This window comes from Zootoca vivipara, chromosome 1, assembly GCF_963506605.1.
Source record: "Zootoca vivipara chromosome 1, rZooViv1.1, whole genome shotgun sequence".
In the NCBI taxonomy this organism is placed as follows: Eukaryota; Metazoa; Chordata; class Lepidosauria; order Squamata; family Lacertidae; genus Zootoca; species Zootoca vivipara.
In genome coordinates, this window is record NC_083276.1 from 14235541 (window position 1) to 14254020 (window position 18480).

The window sequence follows — 18480 nt, forward strand, 5'->3', positions numbered from 1 at the left end:
GATGGTTTGTTTGTTTGACAAATCAAGCAGCGTAAAAATTTCACAAAACAAACAAATAACGCCCTTGAAGCGCTTAAAACCCTTGAAAGCGCCGTACAAATGTCAACGGTCCTTCAAAGTGCTTTTCATACTGCATTTTATGTACCGAATGTCAGAGGCGTAGTTGTTTTTAACTAACCTTAATACTGCATTTTTACATGGTTGCAGCCCGCTCTGGGACTTTGCAGTGAAGGACAGGTAAGAAGCCCTAATAATAATAATAATAATAATAATAATAATAATAATCAGATACAGTATGACTCGGCGGCTCACTTCTCCCCGGGCAACGGCTTCCAACGGTTGCGCAAGCGGCCAACCTGAGGGAAGCTTCCTCAGGACGATACAGCCCCGCCCCACCCGACCACGCCCCTCGCCCTCCTTTCCCGTTGCCCGGATGGCCACAGCCAACGCATCGCGATCCCAGGCGCGCGTGCGCACGGGCGCGCCAGGGAGGGGTGTGTGTGTGTGAGAGAGAGAGAGCGAGACGCTGCCGGCGTTAGTGGCAGCTCCCTCAGACCGTGGGGAAGAGACCACCGGTTCGGCGGCGGCGACCGCAATCTCCCCTCCCTCCCCGCCCGGCTTCTTCTGCACACAACCACACACGCACCTCCTCCTCCTCCTCCTCCTCCTCGGTTGCCAGGCGAAGCGAGAGGGCGGGTCCGAAGGGGGAGGGACCGGCCCATGGACCAGCCGGGCCTGGAGCCGAGCTTGGAGGAGCTGCTGCCGCCGCCGCCGCCGAGGAAGGCCTGTGGAAATGCGGGCGTAGCGCGGAGGCGCAGTGGCCGTCGCCAGCGCCGCAGCCGGGCCCGGGGCGCCGGGTCTCTCGCCGGAGAGCGCTGAGGAAGGAACCAGCCGGATGCTGCTGCTGCCCAGAGCCTGAGGCGGCGCCTCATTCCTTTCCTCCCTCTTCCTCGGTCGCCCTCCTCTCTCTCGTATTTCCCCCCCTGCCTCGCTTCTCTCTCGCTCCCTCAGCCTCGCGGCCTCTCCCTCCTTCCCGCCTGGTGGGCTCGGCCAGCCGCTCCGCTCAGTAGCAGCGGCCGCCGCCACCGCCACCATGTCGGCCAAGGTGCGGCTGAAGAAGCTGGAGCAGCTGCTGCTGGACGGGCCGCGGCGCAGCGAGAGCGTCCTGAGCGTCGAGGCGCTGCTGGACCTCCTGGTCGGCCTCTACACCGAGTGCAGCCGGGACTCGCCGCTCCGCAGAGACAGGCTCGTCTCCGACTTCCTCGAGTGGGGTGAGAGCCGGGGAATCGAGGGGTGGGGGTGGGGAAGCTATCTTGGGCAGGGATCGCCAGGGCTTGCTCTCGAGGAGGCTCGGGCCCTGAATCTGTTGTTGGGAGCTAAGAAATACAAACGAGGAAATCTCCGGTGGGGAGCGCAGGGTGTTTGGGGGGGGTGGGGGTGGGTGCCTGGCCCGCCGCACATTTGCTTACGGGAGTTTTCGACGGAGCCACAGACCCACGCAGATGACTTTGTGGAGACCTGTCAGCTGAGGGTTGGGCCCAGGTCTGTTTGGAGAGGACGGGATAGTTTCGGAGGTGGGGGGAGGGTAAGGAAGAGAGCAAACTTTTAAGTAAAGGCGAGTTTTGATAATACCGGGTTGGGAGTTGGAGAATGCTTCCGGGTGCTCGGGGATCGTTTTTTTCTTAGGGAGCGGATTGGGAGAGGGATCTGACAGCGATGGGAAGGGACAATGGGCATGGTGCAACAACAGGGCCTGCATGGTGGTTGCATGAAGGAAGTGTTGGTTGGGATTGAGCAGGGAGAGCTGCTGCTCTTGCAGGGCCTAGCTTAGCCACAGACACAGGTATTGGTGTGGAGGGTGGCATCATAGCCTGTTGATGATTGTTCCATTAGGAGACTCTGGGAGTGGTGACAACAATGAGGGTGAGGGAATGAGTGTTTAGTGGAGCTTGGCAAGCAGAGGACACATCAAAATATAAAGCACAGCGTACATAAAGGAAGTGAAAGCTGAGGTGGTATCTAGATTTGGAGTATGTGTGGGGATACTTCCAGATTATTACCAGTAAGTATAAAATCTTGCACATGGAGAAATGAGCAGCTAAGGTATAAATGGCACCTCTTGGGCTTGCAGTGGGAAATGGGAGAAAATGTTATTAAGGAGGTGATGAGTAGCACAAACATAGAGCAAGCCTTGAAATAAGAGGAATCGGTCAGTGAGGTGTCTGGCAGTGGGTTTTGTCAGCCTATGAATTTGCTTGTGGTGGGGTGAGGAAGTTGGGTGGGGTAGGAAGAGCATTGACTCATGAATAGAAGTAGCAAGGATATGGAAGAAAGATAATGATGCATATGCAGGATCAGGAACAGGAACTTTGCTGGGGTGTGGAGGGCTGGAATTGTATAGCTGAATTTGTCGAGATATGGAACAATAATGCGCGATCCAGGTAGGAGCAAGGACTGGCCAAGATCATAGTCAAGGAGGGTCTTTTGAGGAGAATATGTTACGTGGTTTGTGAAAATGCTGCATGCTGGTGGCAGTTTGGATAAATATTGTATTGGAGATAATTGATGCTATTGCATAGCAGAGGCAGCTCCCAGCAAGGAAGTACACTACTGTTCTGTAGGAGTACAGAAATACTGTACAGGCAGAAATATATATGTGCCTGTAAGAAGAAGATTTTCACCTACAGGCCAATAAAGTGCTAAAGTGAGGGAACCTGATTCTATCATAGCAGAGTTGGATGGCATATTGGGAGAGTAAATTCAGGATTAGCCTTCATATTGTTACAGTAATCTAGATGAATGATTATCTCCCCTCCCCCAATTTGGGAAGAAAAACCCCTCTTGACGTTTGGTTACAGTAAGAGATGCTTTTCCAAATTGGGGAGCAGGAGGGTAGCATTTGCCAGCATTCTGGATTGGGAGTTAAGCTATTGTAGCTAATGGACCTCTTGATATACAGCAGTAGTTTTCAACTTTTACAGATGTGGGACCCAACTTTCAGTCAAACTGCGCATTTTCTTACCATACTTGTCATGTTTGCATGGTGGAAGTGCTCCTGTTGCAGTCCACCTTAAATCAGATCACAATCCAGTAGTGGGTCCCTACCCATCAGTTGAAGGCAGGTGACTTAAAAAAGGTTGAGATCGAACTTTTGGAGCACAGCTTGATGGACTGGATTTCATCGTTGCATCACTAACTAATTGGTTTACTTATGAGTTTTGAAACAATGTGGGCCTAACTGTGTGTAGTCTGGTTGTCTGCAGTTTTGGGCTGCAAGTTGATCTGGAGGCTACACGTGACAAATTCTCCAAGTAGGAAGAGATTCCACGAATTATGGTGGTCATGTGGCAACTGACCAAGTGATTTCTTATGTCAGCTGACCTGCCTGGATGCAATAATGAGTCTGCCTATCCGCAAGAATTAGACAGGAGGGGGGGGAGAGAGATGAAATTCATAAACCCCCTTCTTGGGAAATTCCAGGATATGGTACTGAGGGGGATGCTCAAAAGGGTGGGTGGTGTTAGGTGCAAGCCAGTTCAGAAGTATAGCACCTACAGCTGAGGTGCTGCTGAGCAAACTTATAGATGATGTGGAGGAAAAAAAAGCTTTTGTTTATACAGTACATGCTTTCAGATGAGCTCTTCTGTGTTTTGACACTGTTGTTGCGATGGTACTGTATGTTATTTAACACTGGTTAGAGTGTTTTGCACCAAAAGGAATAAAAAAAATGAAGATAAATAAAAATGTACGTAGAAAACACAGCAGTGAAATATCCTCGGCTTGGTGCCAGGCTAAGCTTAGCCTGAAATGCCAAGTTAATCCCATGACCTTTCTTAGCCTGTTCTACCTGGAATGGGTGGAGGGAGAGGAAAGGAGAAGTAGGCATTCAAGTTCCACTGTTTCAACAGTATTTCATATCGTATTCTGTCAGGTTTGTTAGGGGTATGTTTGTGAGTAAATGTTCAATGCACTAAGTCAGTTTTCCACAATCCTCATGATATTTTTTGCTAACTTTATTTAAATTTTATACAGAATACACAATAATTGTGTTTTGGGATCATAGTTTTAAGCATGCTGACAGTGAAAAGTGTGCAGCAATTAAACAGGCTGAAGCAGGAAAAAAGGACAGAGAAATTATTTTTTTAAGTTAACTTTGTAATAATAATAATAGAAATATAAATCGGCATACTGTTTTTAAATGCTGCACGTTACATTTTCTTGATTCTGAAAGTACTTTGTCTGCTTCTAGATAGGTCCAAAGGAAACTGGAAATGGTTTCAAAATTTGTTTTTGACCAAGATTTATCGCTAAGGACAACTAACTTCCATTCAATAAAAAGTTGTCAGGTGGGGAACCAACATTTAAGAGTATTAATGCTCCATTTTGCTTCTTTCAAAAACTATTCCCTTTCTTCCTAATGGTTGTTGTTGTTTTACTTTGTTTTTGTTGGAAGACTTACAGTATTTAAAAAAGTATCAGAACTTCCCTAGAAAGAGCTTCATGTAATTTTGGAGAAGTATTTTTTGCTCAGACTTAGTGTTCTAAAATGTGAACAGCTGGCTCTCAATTTCTGTAGGGACCATTGCTCTTTGTTATACATTAACCAACTAAGAGGATTCACTTCCTGGAGTCATCTGTATTGGCGTCAATAATTGCCAACTGAATAATTAAACAAGGTCCAACATCTGCTTTGGAAGCCCACCACATTGATTGCTTGTTTTGTGGCAGAAATATGGTGCAGCTCCATCATGAGTTCTGTGTATTTGTGTAAACCAGTTGATGTGGATAAATTGCTGTAATATAATTTCATGAAGGTAAAAGTGTTCTTGCATGTGCAGGTCATTTTTGTGTACTGGTTGACAGAGGAAATTGACAGGCATATTTCTGGAAGTGAACACCTTTATATTCCGATACCAGTGCAGTAGCTTCCATATCATCATTGTATGACTGATGAATGTTTTAAAAAAGTAGAAAAGATTTACAGCTACTATTTTAAATGCCATTACTACAGTTCAAAACGAAGTAACTTAGTGAAATAAAAATTAGCTAACTGATTTTATTTTATATATGACTTGTTACATCCTAAAGACTCTGTGATAGTGTCATAGGTTAATCAAGAAAATGAATTACACTGATTAAACTCCCACCTTGCCCTACACACATTCTATTCTTGGCCACCAAAAGTATATATGAGTGTGAAAATTAATAATACTTGCATTCTGCTGTGTTTAGGTTTGGCATTCCCTTCAGTCAACTGGTGAAATATTGTCAACTGATTACACACTTTACTGAAATCCAATGCTGTTTTGTAAATAAGCCCACAAAAATTCGTAGCCTGATAAGAGGCCAGCAGCCTGTGTTTCCCTGCTGGCTGGAAAGTAGGGAAAGTCCTCTTTCCATGTTCAGCATGGAAATGCAGGATGCTGCCTTCTTAGCAGGCAGCTCTTTTTAAAAGTGTTCTACAAAACAGGTTCGCCAAGGAGGGACTGGGCTCAGGGATGGGCTTTCCCCACAACTAGCATGGAAACTGAGCCTGACTGGTGGTGGAGAAATGCAAAGAATCTTCCCTCCTTTGCCAGTCCACTCACTTGTCTGTATGGAATTTCTAGTTCCTTGTGACTATCAGGCTACTGTTTAAATACAAGGCTGGTTAAATAGCACATTAAACCAATAATACTATTATGTCAGTAAATCTTAATTTTTTGTTTGTTTGATCGTGTCAGCAAAGAGAGGAGAGTTCTTTGTCTCCTAACCTGCAGCAGTCTGGGGCAGATCTAGCAGCATAACAAAGCTTCCACTTGCCTCCTGCTATTTCTGCAGTAATCTCTGAACAGAAGCATAAGGGCTGCCTAGGACCACCCATGACTCCATCTTACTTGCTGCAGGAACCTCGGAGTTCCCTTTTTTATAGACTGACTATCTTCACTGTAAAGTTCCTTGTGAAGCATTTAGAAAGACTGCAGTTATTGAAAGAATTGGAGGTATTCATTCATTTTATTTGTATGCCGCTTTTCCACACACAAAAATCATGTTTTAGTGTGTAGTTAATTAACACTGTCCTGAACTCTTGCATTGGTGCAACATCCTGATTCAATTCTGATGTGGGCAGTGACCCATAATGTGACCCTTAGCACCCATTTCTACCCACATTTGCCTTGTTTAGCAGACTATAGCATCAGAGTGAAAGTAGTTTTTTAAAAGCAATTGAAATGCATGTGTGAACCACCATATGGTGCTATACAGGATAACTGGATGTGTTTAAAGCCCGTTACAAAAAAGAACTTTTCAAACCATTATCCTAATACCTAAACAGAATTTTCTATTAAAAGCCCAAGTTATTTCTGTGACTTGCCATCTTCCATTAGGCTACTAGTGCTTATAAGGAAACAACAGGGAAATTCCTAGTTGTTGAACATCCTGAAATTTGTCAACACTCTACTATGCAACTATTAGTGACAGGCCACAAACCCTTAGCGAAGCTCTTCTGTCTTTTTAGAAGAAATACCTTATTGATAACCTATTACTTCACCTGTTAAATGGTAGCTACATATAGTTTTAGTTTCACTCTGGCAGAGTTAGCAAATAGTTGAACATTAATTCAGATGGTTGATGCCAGCGGCCAAGATATTTCAAATAGTGAAGGACTATAGCTTAGTGGAAGTGTACATACTTTGCATTTAGAAGATTTCAGGTCCAGTCCTTGGTATGCTACAACTGAAGGGTTATCGGGATTGGGAACTATTCCTGCCTCAGACCTTGGAGAGCTGCTGTCAGTCAAGAGCTGCATTTAGTCAATATTGGACTAAATGAATGGTCTGATTCAATACTGGACAACTTCGTATGTTCAGGTGTATGACTAGCAACAGCTTTTTTATTAGTTCATAGAAGCAGAATGTAGATATCAATTGTTGCTCTGGATTTGTTAGTTGAGGTTAGAATTACTTTTGTAAGAGTTACAAGGTTTCAACATGGTAATAGAATAAACCAGGAGAAAGGAATGTTAGGGTGACAGAGCTGAGCAAAATGAATCAATAAGGTTCACATTTGATCTTGGCCTTTTCAAGCTATTACTGATAGTCCCAAGTGTGCTCCAGTTATTAAAAACAACAACCCAGGGGTTTGATTGCTAAGTTCCAATGAGTGGAACTATTTTGCTAGGCATAGGATGACTTTTGTGGATTCTCTTCATGGTTTGATGAAAATCTCCTCTGGGAGATTAGGACAGGGGCCCTCTGGAATAGCATGGGAGGTGGCTGCAAGGGAAAAAAGGAAACTGGCAAAACTTATTTCCTCCCTTTCTGCCAGCTGGAGCCTTTTCTGTGTTAGAGTCCCTTATGTGAATGGAAGGCACCTTTCCTTTTGCAGAAAGGTAGCTTGGGTTCCAAGCCAGTGCATATTGGAACAGGTGGTAGCATTCAAAAAAAGATGAGCAAACTGATGCTTGATTTTATAAACTATTACACGATTTGAGTGTTTATTATTTTCATGTTGAAGATTTGAGTAGCCTCTGCATGCACACAGAACTTGGAGCTCTTCTGTGTACGTAGGTTAAAATATGGAGCATGAAGTGCTTTGGGGAAGGACAGTGCCTAAGCACAGTTTGAGTCTACGTTGTTCTTACTCTGCAAGGGTTGACTCAAAGGCATGAAAATGTTTCATTTTTCCATCTGAGTGTATCGGAGCATGGAAGTTGAGACGGGGTGGAATGGCATACACATGAATGGGGATGGCAGAAGGAAAGAAAATAGTTTGATGAGATGGGTTATCTCCACTTCCATTATTTGGAGGATACAGCTGAGTGTAGCATCATTATTTAACATCTGTCTAGCACAGAAAGCTCAACTGCTATTTAAGCCATTTAAGAGAATTTGGAAATCTACAGCAACATATCTGTTTAGTACTTAAAGATTACTTATTTGAAACTCTGACCCACAGAAAGCAAGAAAAGACAAAGTATGTTGGGATTTTATAGGTGTCATATACATTGGCCTGTTTAGATGTTGCATTCTGATTGTCCAATCCATGATTTGGAAGATTGGGAGTACCCTATGTGCCTTCCTGCTCCATCGTTTTCCTCCTTCCCTCTCACAATACAGTTCACTTGCACAGTGTGAGGAGAGCATGGCTGCTGTGCTTCTCTCCCACTCTTCCTTTTGCTGTGATTCAAGCATGGTTTGTGGCTTAGCATTTTGTCTACTCCTGGACTTATAGTTGGAATTTCTCTGGACAAACCATGAACTGTAAACCTAAAGCTTGGTTGCAGTTGATGGCTTGTCTGGAGTGAGACAGACTATAAGACAGACTATAAGCCTGTGTTTGGATGAACTGCTAAGCCAAATCATAGCTGAACACACATCTGTGCAGCAGGAGACTTGTTGTGATGTCCCAATGAGATTATGGTTAGTGCTAACCTTCAAACCATAGCTTGAAAGCTCATTTCATGCCATAGTTTCAAATTATGGTCTGGAGGCTTATGTTAATAGTAGTGTTGTTTTTTTAAAAGGTAGCAATTTGAGGCCATTTTGGCTTGCTTTCCTACATAAAATGTACTCAGAAATAGCAAACCAAAATAATCTATATTGTTTGTATGAATATTATTATAAAACACAACCAATTTAAAAATGGTGTGAACAGAAACAAAGCTAACTTTTAAAGCACTTGGAACAGGTAAAAATAGAAAACTTGCACAGCAAATGTCTGTCTAAATAAAGAAGCATTCACAACCCACCTAAAACTGGGAAGAGAGGATCCCTATCAGAGTTCTCCAGGAAGAGTTGTGGTGCCATCACTGAGAAGGTCCTGTCCTCAGTTTTGTCCAGTTCATGGGATAGAGAGCAGGGCATCTTTAAGATTTGGGTAGGTGAAGGCAGTTCTTGGGGGTAAACTTGTTCTGGATCATGAAGGGGGTTAAAAAATGAGTTGTTGTTGTTTAGTCGTTTAGTCGTGTCCGACTCTTCGTGACCCCATGGACCATAGCAAGCCAGGCACTCCTGTCTCCCGCAGTTTGGTCAAACTCATGTTCGTAGCTTCGAGAACACTGTCCAACCATCTCGTCCTCTGTCGTCCCCTTCTCCTAGTGCCCTCCATCTTTCCCAACATCAAGGTCTTTTCCAAGGATTCTTCTCTTCTCATGAGGTGGCCAAAGTATTGGAACCTCAGCTTCACGATCTGTCCTTCCAGTGAGCACTCAGGGCTGATTTCCTTAAGAATGGAAAATGAGTACCAGCACTTTAAATTGAGCTCTGAAATGTGTAAGTAACAGTGGACACAGAGTCATTACACTATAATCTGATTGTTGAGCATGACCCAGGATTTTGGCAGCTGTGTTTTATGCAAGTTGTTGTTTCTTATCTAGGCAGCCATAGGTAGAAAGCACTGCAGTAGTCCAATCTGTTTAATAATAATAATAATAATTTATTATTTGTACCCCACCCATCTGACTGGGTTTCCCTAGCCACTCTGGGCGGCTTCCAACCAAATATTAAAATACAAAAATCTATTAAACATTACAAGCTTCCCTAAACAGGTTTATAACTAAGAGTATGAGTTACAGAGCCCAGGTCCATTTTCTTCAAGTAGTTGTCAGTAATTTGCATTAAAAAGAAGGTAAGTACACAGCCATAAAAGATTCAACCATCAATATATAACATAAACATATAAACAAAGCTTACACAATAGTTGGTGTAAAATGAGACTGTGGCTGTCATTTCCACCTTACACCATCTTATGGTGGCTCTCCCACTTACAGCGCTTACGCTTAGATGACTGGGATGGTCGTAATGCATAGCAATATATGGAAACTTATTAATTTTATTACATAATTAGATTTATATGCCACCTTTATCTTCCAAGGATTTCAAGGTGGTGTACATGATTCTCCTCCCCATTTCATCCTCACAACAACCCTGTGTGATAGGTTAGGCTTTGAAATGGTGACTGACCCAAGGTCACCCAGTGAACTTCATGGCTGGGTGGGGATTGAAACCCTGCAGGACAAGGGGAGGGTGACCTTGGTCCCCAGCCTCTCCACAGCTATTGACAACATAGACCATGGACTGGGAATTGGAGGCACTGTGCTACAGTGGTTCCAGTCCTATCAATATGGCCAAGTTCAGACAGTGCCATTGGGAAAGTACTTTTGGGCCCTCTGTCAGTTTTGCTATGGGATATGGAAGAGCACTATTTTATCTCCAGTGCAGTGTAATATCTTTTGAAATTCCTGGAGGCAGTCATTAGGAGATTTGGGGCTAAGTGCCATCAGTATTTCCCTTGTCTGAGAAATTACCTTTTTACTTAATATGTTGGACCATACTTATTTACATGAATCAATGTAGTTATCATCTTACCATAATTATTCAAACTTTATATCATATGTTGCTGGGACAATTATGATGGTGGTGTATAAATGTGAACAAATGCTAAAATCACCATCATTTTATTTTTAAGCTTCATTAGAAATGGTTGCTTCCATGTCTTGTGGAAATCTGTCGTCAATGTAATAGAAACCAATGAAAGCGCAGCACCATATAACCATGGTAGATTTAGCTGGTGTTGTCCATAAGGAAGTAAATCCCTAGACTAAAGTGGTGAGAAAGGGAGACTATTAAGATAGTGTTTGGAGCATCTTAAACTAATGCCGGATAAAGCTCAGATTATCAATCACATAACTTTGATATCATTATACATTTAATTTAAAATCATATGTTAAAGTTCTAATTAAAAATATTTGTGTTGGATTTTTGCGTAAAACATAATCACTATTATTATTATTTGTCTGAGGACTATCCCTGCCTCCGGGTCTGGTCCTGACCGGATGGATACTGGAATCAGCAAGGGATACCCACATGACCTGAAGGTGCTGCTGTGCAATGCCAGGTCAATGATTCATAAGACCACTGCCATCCATGACTTGATCGTGGATGGAGGACTTGACCTGGCATATGTGACGGAGACCTGGCTGGATGAAGCAGATGGGCGTGTTTTAGCTGCTGCTTGTCCACCAGGTTTCTCTTACGCACAGCAACCCAGGCCTTGTGGGCAGGGAGGGGGGTTTGCAGTGATTTTTAGGAAGTCATTAGTTTGCACCAGGCGTCCTATTGGGAAGACTCACTTCTCTGAGTGCATGTTCTGGAAGTTGGGCAATAGGGGCAGTACAGGATTCCTTCTGGTGTACCAACCTCCCCGCTGCACCAAGGATTCCTTGCCCGAGCTGCTTCAGGTCGTGGCGGATGTTCTCCTGGAGACACCTAGTTTGGTTGTCCTAGGGGACTTTAAAATCCATGCCGACACGACCTTACAAGGGGCCGCTCAGGACTTCGTGGAAAGCATGGCCTCCATGGGACTGTCCCTGAATAAGTCTGGCCCAACTCATAGCCGCGGACATGCCTTGGACCTGGTGTTCACCTCAATGGATGTTGGTGATCTGACACTAAATAAAAGCGAAACTAATGAAGTGCCATGGTCAGATCACTTCCTGGTGCAACTGGACTTCTCCACAACCCTTCCCCTCTGCAGGGAGGTGGGACCGATTCGGATGGTCCGCCCCGCTACTTAATGGATCCAAATGGTTTCCAGAGAGTGGTAGGGGATGCTTTATCCCATGTTGATGGCCTTTCAGCCGGTTCCCTGGTGGCCCGCTGGAAAGTGGAGTTAACCAGGGCTATTGACTGTCTGGCTCCGAAGCGCCCTCTCCGATTGCATGGAGCCCAGACAGGCCCGTGGTTTTCCACAGATCTGAGGGCAATGAAACAATTGCTGAGACTGCTAGAGCGCTGGTGGTGGATAACTCATTCTGAAGCTGACCAGACACAGGTTAGAGCTCAGTGTCAAGCCTACCAAGTGGCGGTAGCGACGGCGAAGAAGACTTTCTTCACTGCCTCTATTGCATCTGCAGAAAACAGCAGCAGGAGACTCTTTCAGCTGGTTCACAATTTAGCGAAACCACCTGCTCCTTCGGGGCCCAGTTTTTTGCAGATAAAGTTGCTCAGATTCGGGAAGAGGTAGACTCCACCGTCTGATCAGGGCCGGGGCGAGGGAGTGCTAGAGTCCTGTCTAGTCAAATTGTGTGGGATCAATTTCAATCTGTTACCTCCGAGGATGTGGACAGGCTGCTTGGACGAGTGAAACCAACCACCTGTCTCCTTGATACTTGCCCATCCTGGCTTATAAAAGCTAGCCGGGAAGGGCTGGGCGATGGACTTCGTGGGGTGGTGAATGCTTCTCTCTGTGAGGGAGCCTTCCCACCATAGCTGCCAAGTTATCCCTTTTTTAAAGGGATTTTCCCTTATGCTGAATAGGCTTCATCGCGAGAAAAGGGAAAACTTGGCAGCTATGCTTCCCACACCTGCTGAAAGAGGCAGTTATTAAACCGCTTCTTAAAAAAACATCTTTAGATGCAGCCAATATGGCCAACTATCGTCCAGTCTCAAATCTTCCATTCTTGGGCAAGGTGATTGGGCGAGTGGTTGCTGAACAACTCCAGGCACGCCTGGAAGAAGCGGACCATTTGGATCCCTTCCAGTCGGGATTCAGGCCTCATCATGGGACTGAAACTGCCTTGGTCGCACTGGTCGATGATCTCCGAGGGGCTAGGGACAAAGGTGAGAGCTTTTTCCTAGTTCTGCTGGATCTCTCAGCGGCTTTTGACACCATCGACCATAACATCCCTCTGGACCGTCTAGAGGGGTTGGGAGCTGGGGGCACTGTCATACAGTGGTTCCGTTCCTTCCTCCTAGGCCGTGTTCAGAAAGTGGTGGTGGGGGATGAGTGCTCAGACCCCTGGGCTCTCACTTGTGGGGTGCCTCAGGGTTCTGTCCTCTCCCCCATGCCTTTTAACATCTATATGCAGCCACTGGGAGAGATCATCAGGGCGTTTGGGCTGGGTATTCATCAGTATGCGGATGATACCCAGCTCTACCTCTCTTTCAAATCAGAACCAGTGAAGACGGTGAAGGTCCTGTGTGAGTGTCTAGAGGCGGTTGGAGGTTGGATGGCGGCTAGCAGATTGAGGTTGAATCCTGACAAGACAGAAGTACTATTTGTGGGGGACAGGAGGCAGGCAGGTGTGGGGGACTCCCTGGTCCTGAATGGGGTAACTGTGCCCCTGAAGGACCTGGGAGTCATTTTGGACTCACAGCTGTCCATGGAGGCGCAGGTTAATTCTGTATCCAGGGCAGCTGTTTATCAGCTCCATCTGGTACGCAGGCTGAGACCCTACCTGCCTGCGGACTGTCTCGCCAGAGTGGTGCATGCTCTAGTTATCTCTCGCTTGGACTACTGCAATGCGCTCTATGTGGGGCTACCTTTGAAGGTGACCCGGAAACTGCAATTAATCCAGAATGCGGCAGCTGGACTGGTGACTGGGAGCAGCCGCCGAGAACACATAACACTGGTCTTGAAAGACCTACATTGGCTCCCAGTATGTTTCTGAGCACAATTCAAAGTGTTGGTACTGACCTTTAAAGCCCTAAACGGCCTCAGCCCAGTATACCTGAAGGAGCGTCTCCACCTCCATCGCTCTGCCCAGACACTGAGGTCCAGTGCCGAGGGCCTTCTGGCGGTTCCCTCGCTGCAAGAAGTCAAGTTACAGGGAACCAGGCAGAGGGCCTTCTCGGTAGTGGCGCCCGCCCTGTGGAACGCCCTCCCATCAGAGGTCAAAAAGAAAAACAATTACCAGATTTTTAGAGGACATCTGAAGGCAGCTCTGTTTAGGGAAGCTTTTAATCTTTAAGAAATTAGTGCATTTTATTTCTGTTGGGAGCCGCCCAGAGTGGCTGGGGAAACCCAGCCAGATGGGCGGGGTATAAATAATGAATTATTATTATTATTATTATTATTTATTCCCCTTCATCCAAAGAGCACAGGGTTTACAATATAAAAACAAAAAATATATACAAACCATAATAACAAACAAAAACAATGCCCGCCTTCATTATTATTTATTAAATTTAAATTCTGAAGTTTGCAAAACTCTTTTCCAAGGAAATGTTTTATGGTGATTCATACATTGGATCATGCTGGAAGGTTCAGCACAAGCAATAGGAAGTCACACAGAATGTAGTTAAACTACTGTATAGAATTTACTAGTACAAGATGTAGTGATGGTCACCAGCTTGGATGCCTTTAAAAGCCGATTGAAACATGATGCTGCAAAATCCTTTCTTGTGGAAACTTACTGTTAGTCTATATTTCACATTTATTTTTAATTTTATTGCTCTGATATTTGCAAAATGGGTGTGTAGGTGATTTCAGATTGGTGAGGTGTTTATAAAGGAACATTTCTCTGGATTGCAAGAGACTTTCAACAGTGAAGAGTTAAAATGTATAAACAGTTAAATAAGTAGTAGTTCACACAATTAGAATAAACAGATGATTGAACACTATTCTTTCTTCTTCTGATATCATTAAATTATCTCAAGTAAGAGCACATGATCAAATGTCTTATATCTGATTCATGTCAATTTTCCTATTTACAATGAGGTTATTCTTATAATGAAGCACTGCTTCAAAATATACTGGAAGATATTAATAAAATTATACAGTCGTACCTCGGGTTGCGAACACCTCGGGTTACGAACAACCCGGGTTACGGACTTCGCAAACCCGGAAGTATTTGCGCCGCGCGTGCGCGCGCAGAAGCGCCGCGCGCCTTTGCGCAAAGCATGAAAATAGCGCATTGCGCATGCGCAAATCAGCGGTTCGGGCCCTTTTCGGGTTACAAACTTTTCGGGTTACGAACTGCGACCCGGAACGGATCACGTTCGTAACCCGAGGTACCACTGTACATACACACTGGAATGGACAGAATATCCTTTCAGCAAATGAAACTAACTGAGATGGGTGAAGGGAGTCTGCTTGTAAATTTGTTGTTCTTCCCACTCCATCTCGAATATGGTTCTGGTGAGCCCTCCAACTCTCTGGAGCAGCTTTATAGGGGCATGAGGTTGTGGGGAGGAATTGATGAAAATACTTCCCCTTATCCTTTCAGAAGGATTGTCCCACTCATGGAACTCTGGATCTAACCCACCGTTAATAAAGTAGAACTTAGATTTTTCTCTGTGTATAGGCAAAGGTTGAGTTATATGTTTGTCAAAAGACTAGAAGTGTAAATAAAAATATTTGCTTTATTTTTCCTTGTATTTTGCTAATTCCTCTTGGAAAATAGCAGTGATTACCCATTCTGTGAGGAAAGCAATGATACAGTTTGATAATGATCACGTTCAGATAGCTACATCTATTTCTTCCTAGCAACAGCTATAATTTAAGAAGGCATTTTCATACTGCTTAGTTAGATGTAAAGCTCAGGGTTACATTTAACTAAGAATTACCTTTGTGGTTGTGTGCCACATGGCCAGCTTAACATTTAAATTGCACACCCGGTTACTGTCTAGTGTGCTACACTGCAAATGCAGGTGAGGCAATCCAGTTTAAATGAGATGATAGGTATGTTGAATGTTGCACAAGTACATTTTTCCTTATGTAATAATTTTCATATATACATATGTGTTTTTTGTGAGTATGCCCTATCTCATGTTTCTGTTAGGCTTGAAAAACTGTTTCTTACATTTCCCCCCAAGAGTGTAAGGTGGTTATGCTAGAAGAAATAGGTCTTAGATAATTGAAAACTGACTCTTGATGGGTTACAAGAGCTTTTAAAAAAGAGTCTAGTTCAGATGGCAATATCTTGTACTGAAATGCAGAAATAAAGGAATAATGTACTCTCCTAGATAACATGTTATAATATAATTTAAGTGCCATTGTACTTGTTCTATTTTTACTGTGGAACTGGACATTTTTGAGGCAGCACAATGGTCTTAATTCCATGTTTGCCTTAATAAGTGTTTTTTTAACAGTTCATAGATGGGATGGGTGCAGTGTAACCTGTCATGCTGGAACTTGCAGGAGTGTTGGAGCAAGGGTATAAAACAGCAGCCAGCACCCTTCATTTTCATTCTGCTGTTCAGTTGGATCTGATTATTCAGCTTTATAATATCTTAGAATCATAGAATCATAGAATAATAGAGTTGGAAGAGACCACGAGGGCCATCCAGTCCAACCCCCTGTCAAGCCTCTGCTTAAAGACCTCCAAAGAAGGAGACTCCACCACACTCCTTGGTAGCAAATTCCAGTGCCGAACAGCTCTTACTGTCAGGAAGTTCTTCCTAATGTTTAGGTGGAATCTTCTTGTAGTTTGAATCCATTGCTCTGTGTCCGCTTCTCTGGAGCAGCAGAAAACAACCTTTCACCCTCCTCTATATGACATCCTTTTATATATTTGAACATGGCTATCATATCACCCCTTAACCTTCTCTTCTCCAGGCTAAACATACCCAGCTCCCTAAGCTGTTCCTCATAAGGCATTGTTTCCAGGCCTTTGACCATTTTGGTTGCCCTCTTCTGGACACGTTCCAGCTTGTCAGTATCCTTCTTGAACTGTGGTGCCCAGAACTGGACACAGTACTCCAGGTGAGGTCTGACCAGAGCAGAATACAGTGGTACTATTACTTCCCTTGATCTAGACGCTATACTCCTATTGATGCAGCCCAGAATTGCATTGGCTTTTTTAGCTGCTGCATCACACTGCTGACTCATGTAAAGTTTGTGGTCTACCAGGACTCCTAGATTCTTTTCACATGTACTGCTCTCAAGCCAGGTGTCACCCATCCTGTATTTGTGCCTTTCATTTTTTTTGCCCAAGTGTAGTACCTTACATTTCTCCTTGTTAAAATTCATCTTGTTTGCTTTGGCCCAGTTGTCTGATCTGTTAAGGTCATTTTGAAGTGTGATCTTGTCCTCTGGGGTATTAGCCACCCCTCCCAATTTGGTGTCATCTGCAAACTTGATCAGGATGCCCTCAAGCCCATCATCCAAGTCATTGATGAAGATGTTGAATAAGACTGGGCCCAAGACAGAACCCTGTGGCACCCCACTAGTCACTACTCTCCAGGATAAAGAGGAGCCATTGATGAGCACCCTTTGGGTTCGGTCAGTCAGCTAGTTACAAATCCACTGAATGGTAGCATTGTCTAGCCCGCATTTTACCAGCTTCTTTACAAGAATATCGTGGGGCACCTTGTCAAAGGCCTTGCTGAAATCAAGATAGGCTATATCCACAGCATTCCTTTCATCTACCAGGCTTGTAATTCTGTCAAAAAATGAGATCAGATTAGTCTGACATGACTTATTTTTCAGAAACCCATGCTGACTTTTAGTGATCACAGCGTTCCTTTCTAGGTGCTCACAGACCGTTTGCTTAATGATCTGCTCTAGAATCTTTCCTGGTATTGATGTCAGGCTGACTGGGCGGTAATTGTTTGGGTCCTCTCTTTCCCCCTTTTTGAAAATAGGAACAACATTTGCCCTCCTCATTTGGTAGATTGCATACATTAAGTTTCTTCATTTTAGGACAGTGAACCTGTTTTTTTAGAATCTCTCCTGCTGCTTACATTCCAAAAAGTCAGTTCCATTTTTTAATACTGTAAATCTCTAAAATTGCATGCAGTTTCACTCCGCAGGTGCCAGTGTTAAGTGCATAGGTGTGTTTAAGACCTGCAAAATATATGTTAAAATGAAAGCCCTGAGAAGAAATGTCTCTGGGGCCGCTGCAAAAATGCTCATCTGGTGAAGACTGAAGTGGGTGACAGCTGGTAGAAGATAATGGATTATTTCTTGGTTGGGGGAAGAGGAGTGGATGCATCCTCCCTCTCAGCCTCTTGAAAATCCTTGTGGATGGATACTCTTCCTGGGTCTTAAGTGAGAAAGATAAAAAAAGCTTCTTTACATATAATGAATGTAGGCACAATAATATATTCACTAGATATGACATGTCCAACTCTATAGAGACTGCAATCTACTCCCAGTATAATAAAACTGCCAGTGATCTACCATAGTTGTTGAGCTTTTTTTAGGGGGAGATACCAGAGTTGTTGAGCTTTTTTATGAAGGATTGGCAAGAGTTCTTGAGCTTTTGGGGGGAAGGGTTGCATAAAATAGCTCACCAAACAGTCCGCAGCACTCCCTCCTTCCCCCACACGCAGGGAATAAAAACATTAAAAAAGTGCCGGTGGCAGCAAGTGAAAATAGTGCTGGCGGTGGGGCATTGAGATCGCTAAGGAGCAACTGGGCAATCTCTTTTTTTACTCCCACGATCAACCTGCAGAACCCTGGGGATCTACCTGTCAGTTGCGGTCGACCGGTTGGACATTGCTGCATTAGATATAACAATTTGTAGAATCAGTTGAATTAATTTTACTCTAATAATATATACTGTCTAGGAATAGGTTTTTTTTTCTTCATTGAGCTAGGGTTGCTATATTTCAAAAAATGACAATCTGGACACAACAGATGTTGAGCAAAATCTTCAAAAAAGTAAGTTTTTAATGTATTTTTTTAGAAAATTTGGCAAAAAACAATAAGACTTCCAATATGGGCTGCCATACACCCGGGTTTCCCCCAGACATTTTAACTGATTTTTGAAAAATT

General features: G+C 44.0%; 1 protein-coding gene across 4 annotated transcripts in view; it reads left to right on the top strand.

Annotated features, from left to right (window-relative positions):
• The first annotated feature begins 510 nt into the window (after nucleotides 1-510).
• The window catches only part of CDC42BPB (CDC42 binding protein kinase beta), a 98882-nt gene continuing 80912 nt past the window's right edge, over nucleotides 511-18480 (top strand). For all 4 annotated transcript variants that reach the window (XM_035105453.2, XM_035105462.2, XM_035105471.2 and 1 more), the window contains exon 1: nucleotides 511-1271. In XM_035105453.2, coding sequence (XP_034961344.2) covers nucleotides 1094-1271 — 178 coding nt within the window. In that variant the 5' untranslated portion in view covers nucleotides 511-1093. The remainder of the gene's footprint in view (nucleotides 1272-18480) is intronic.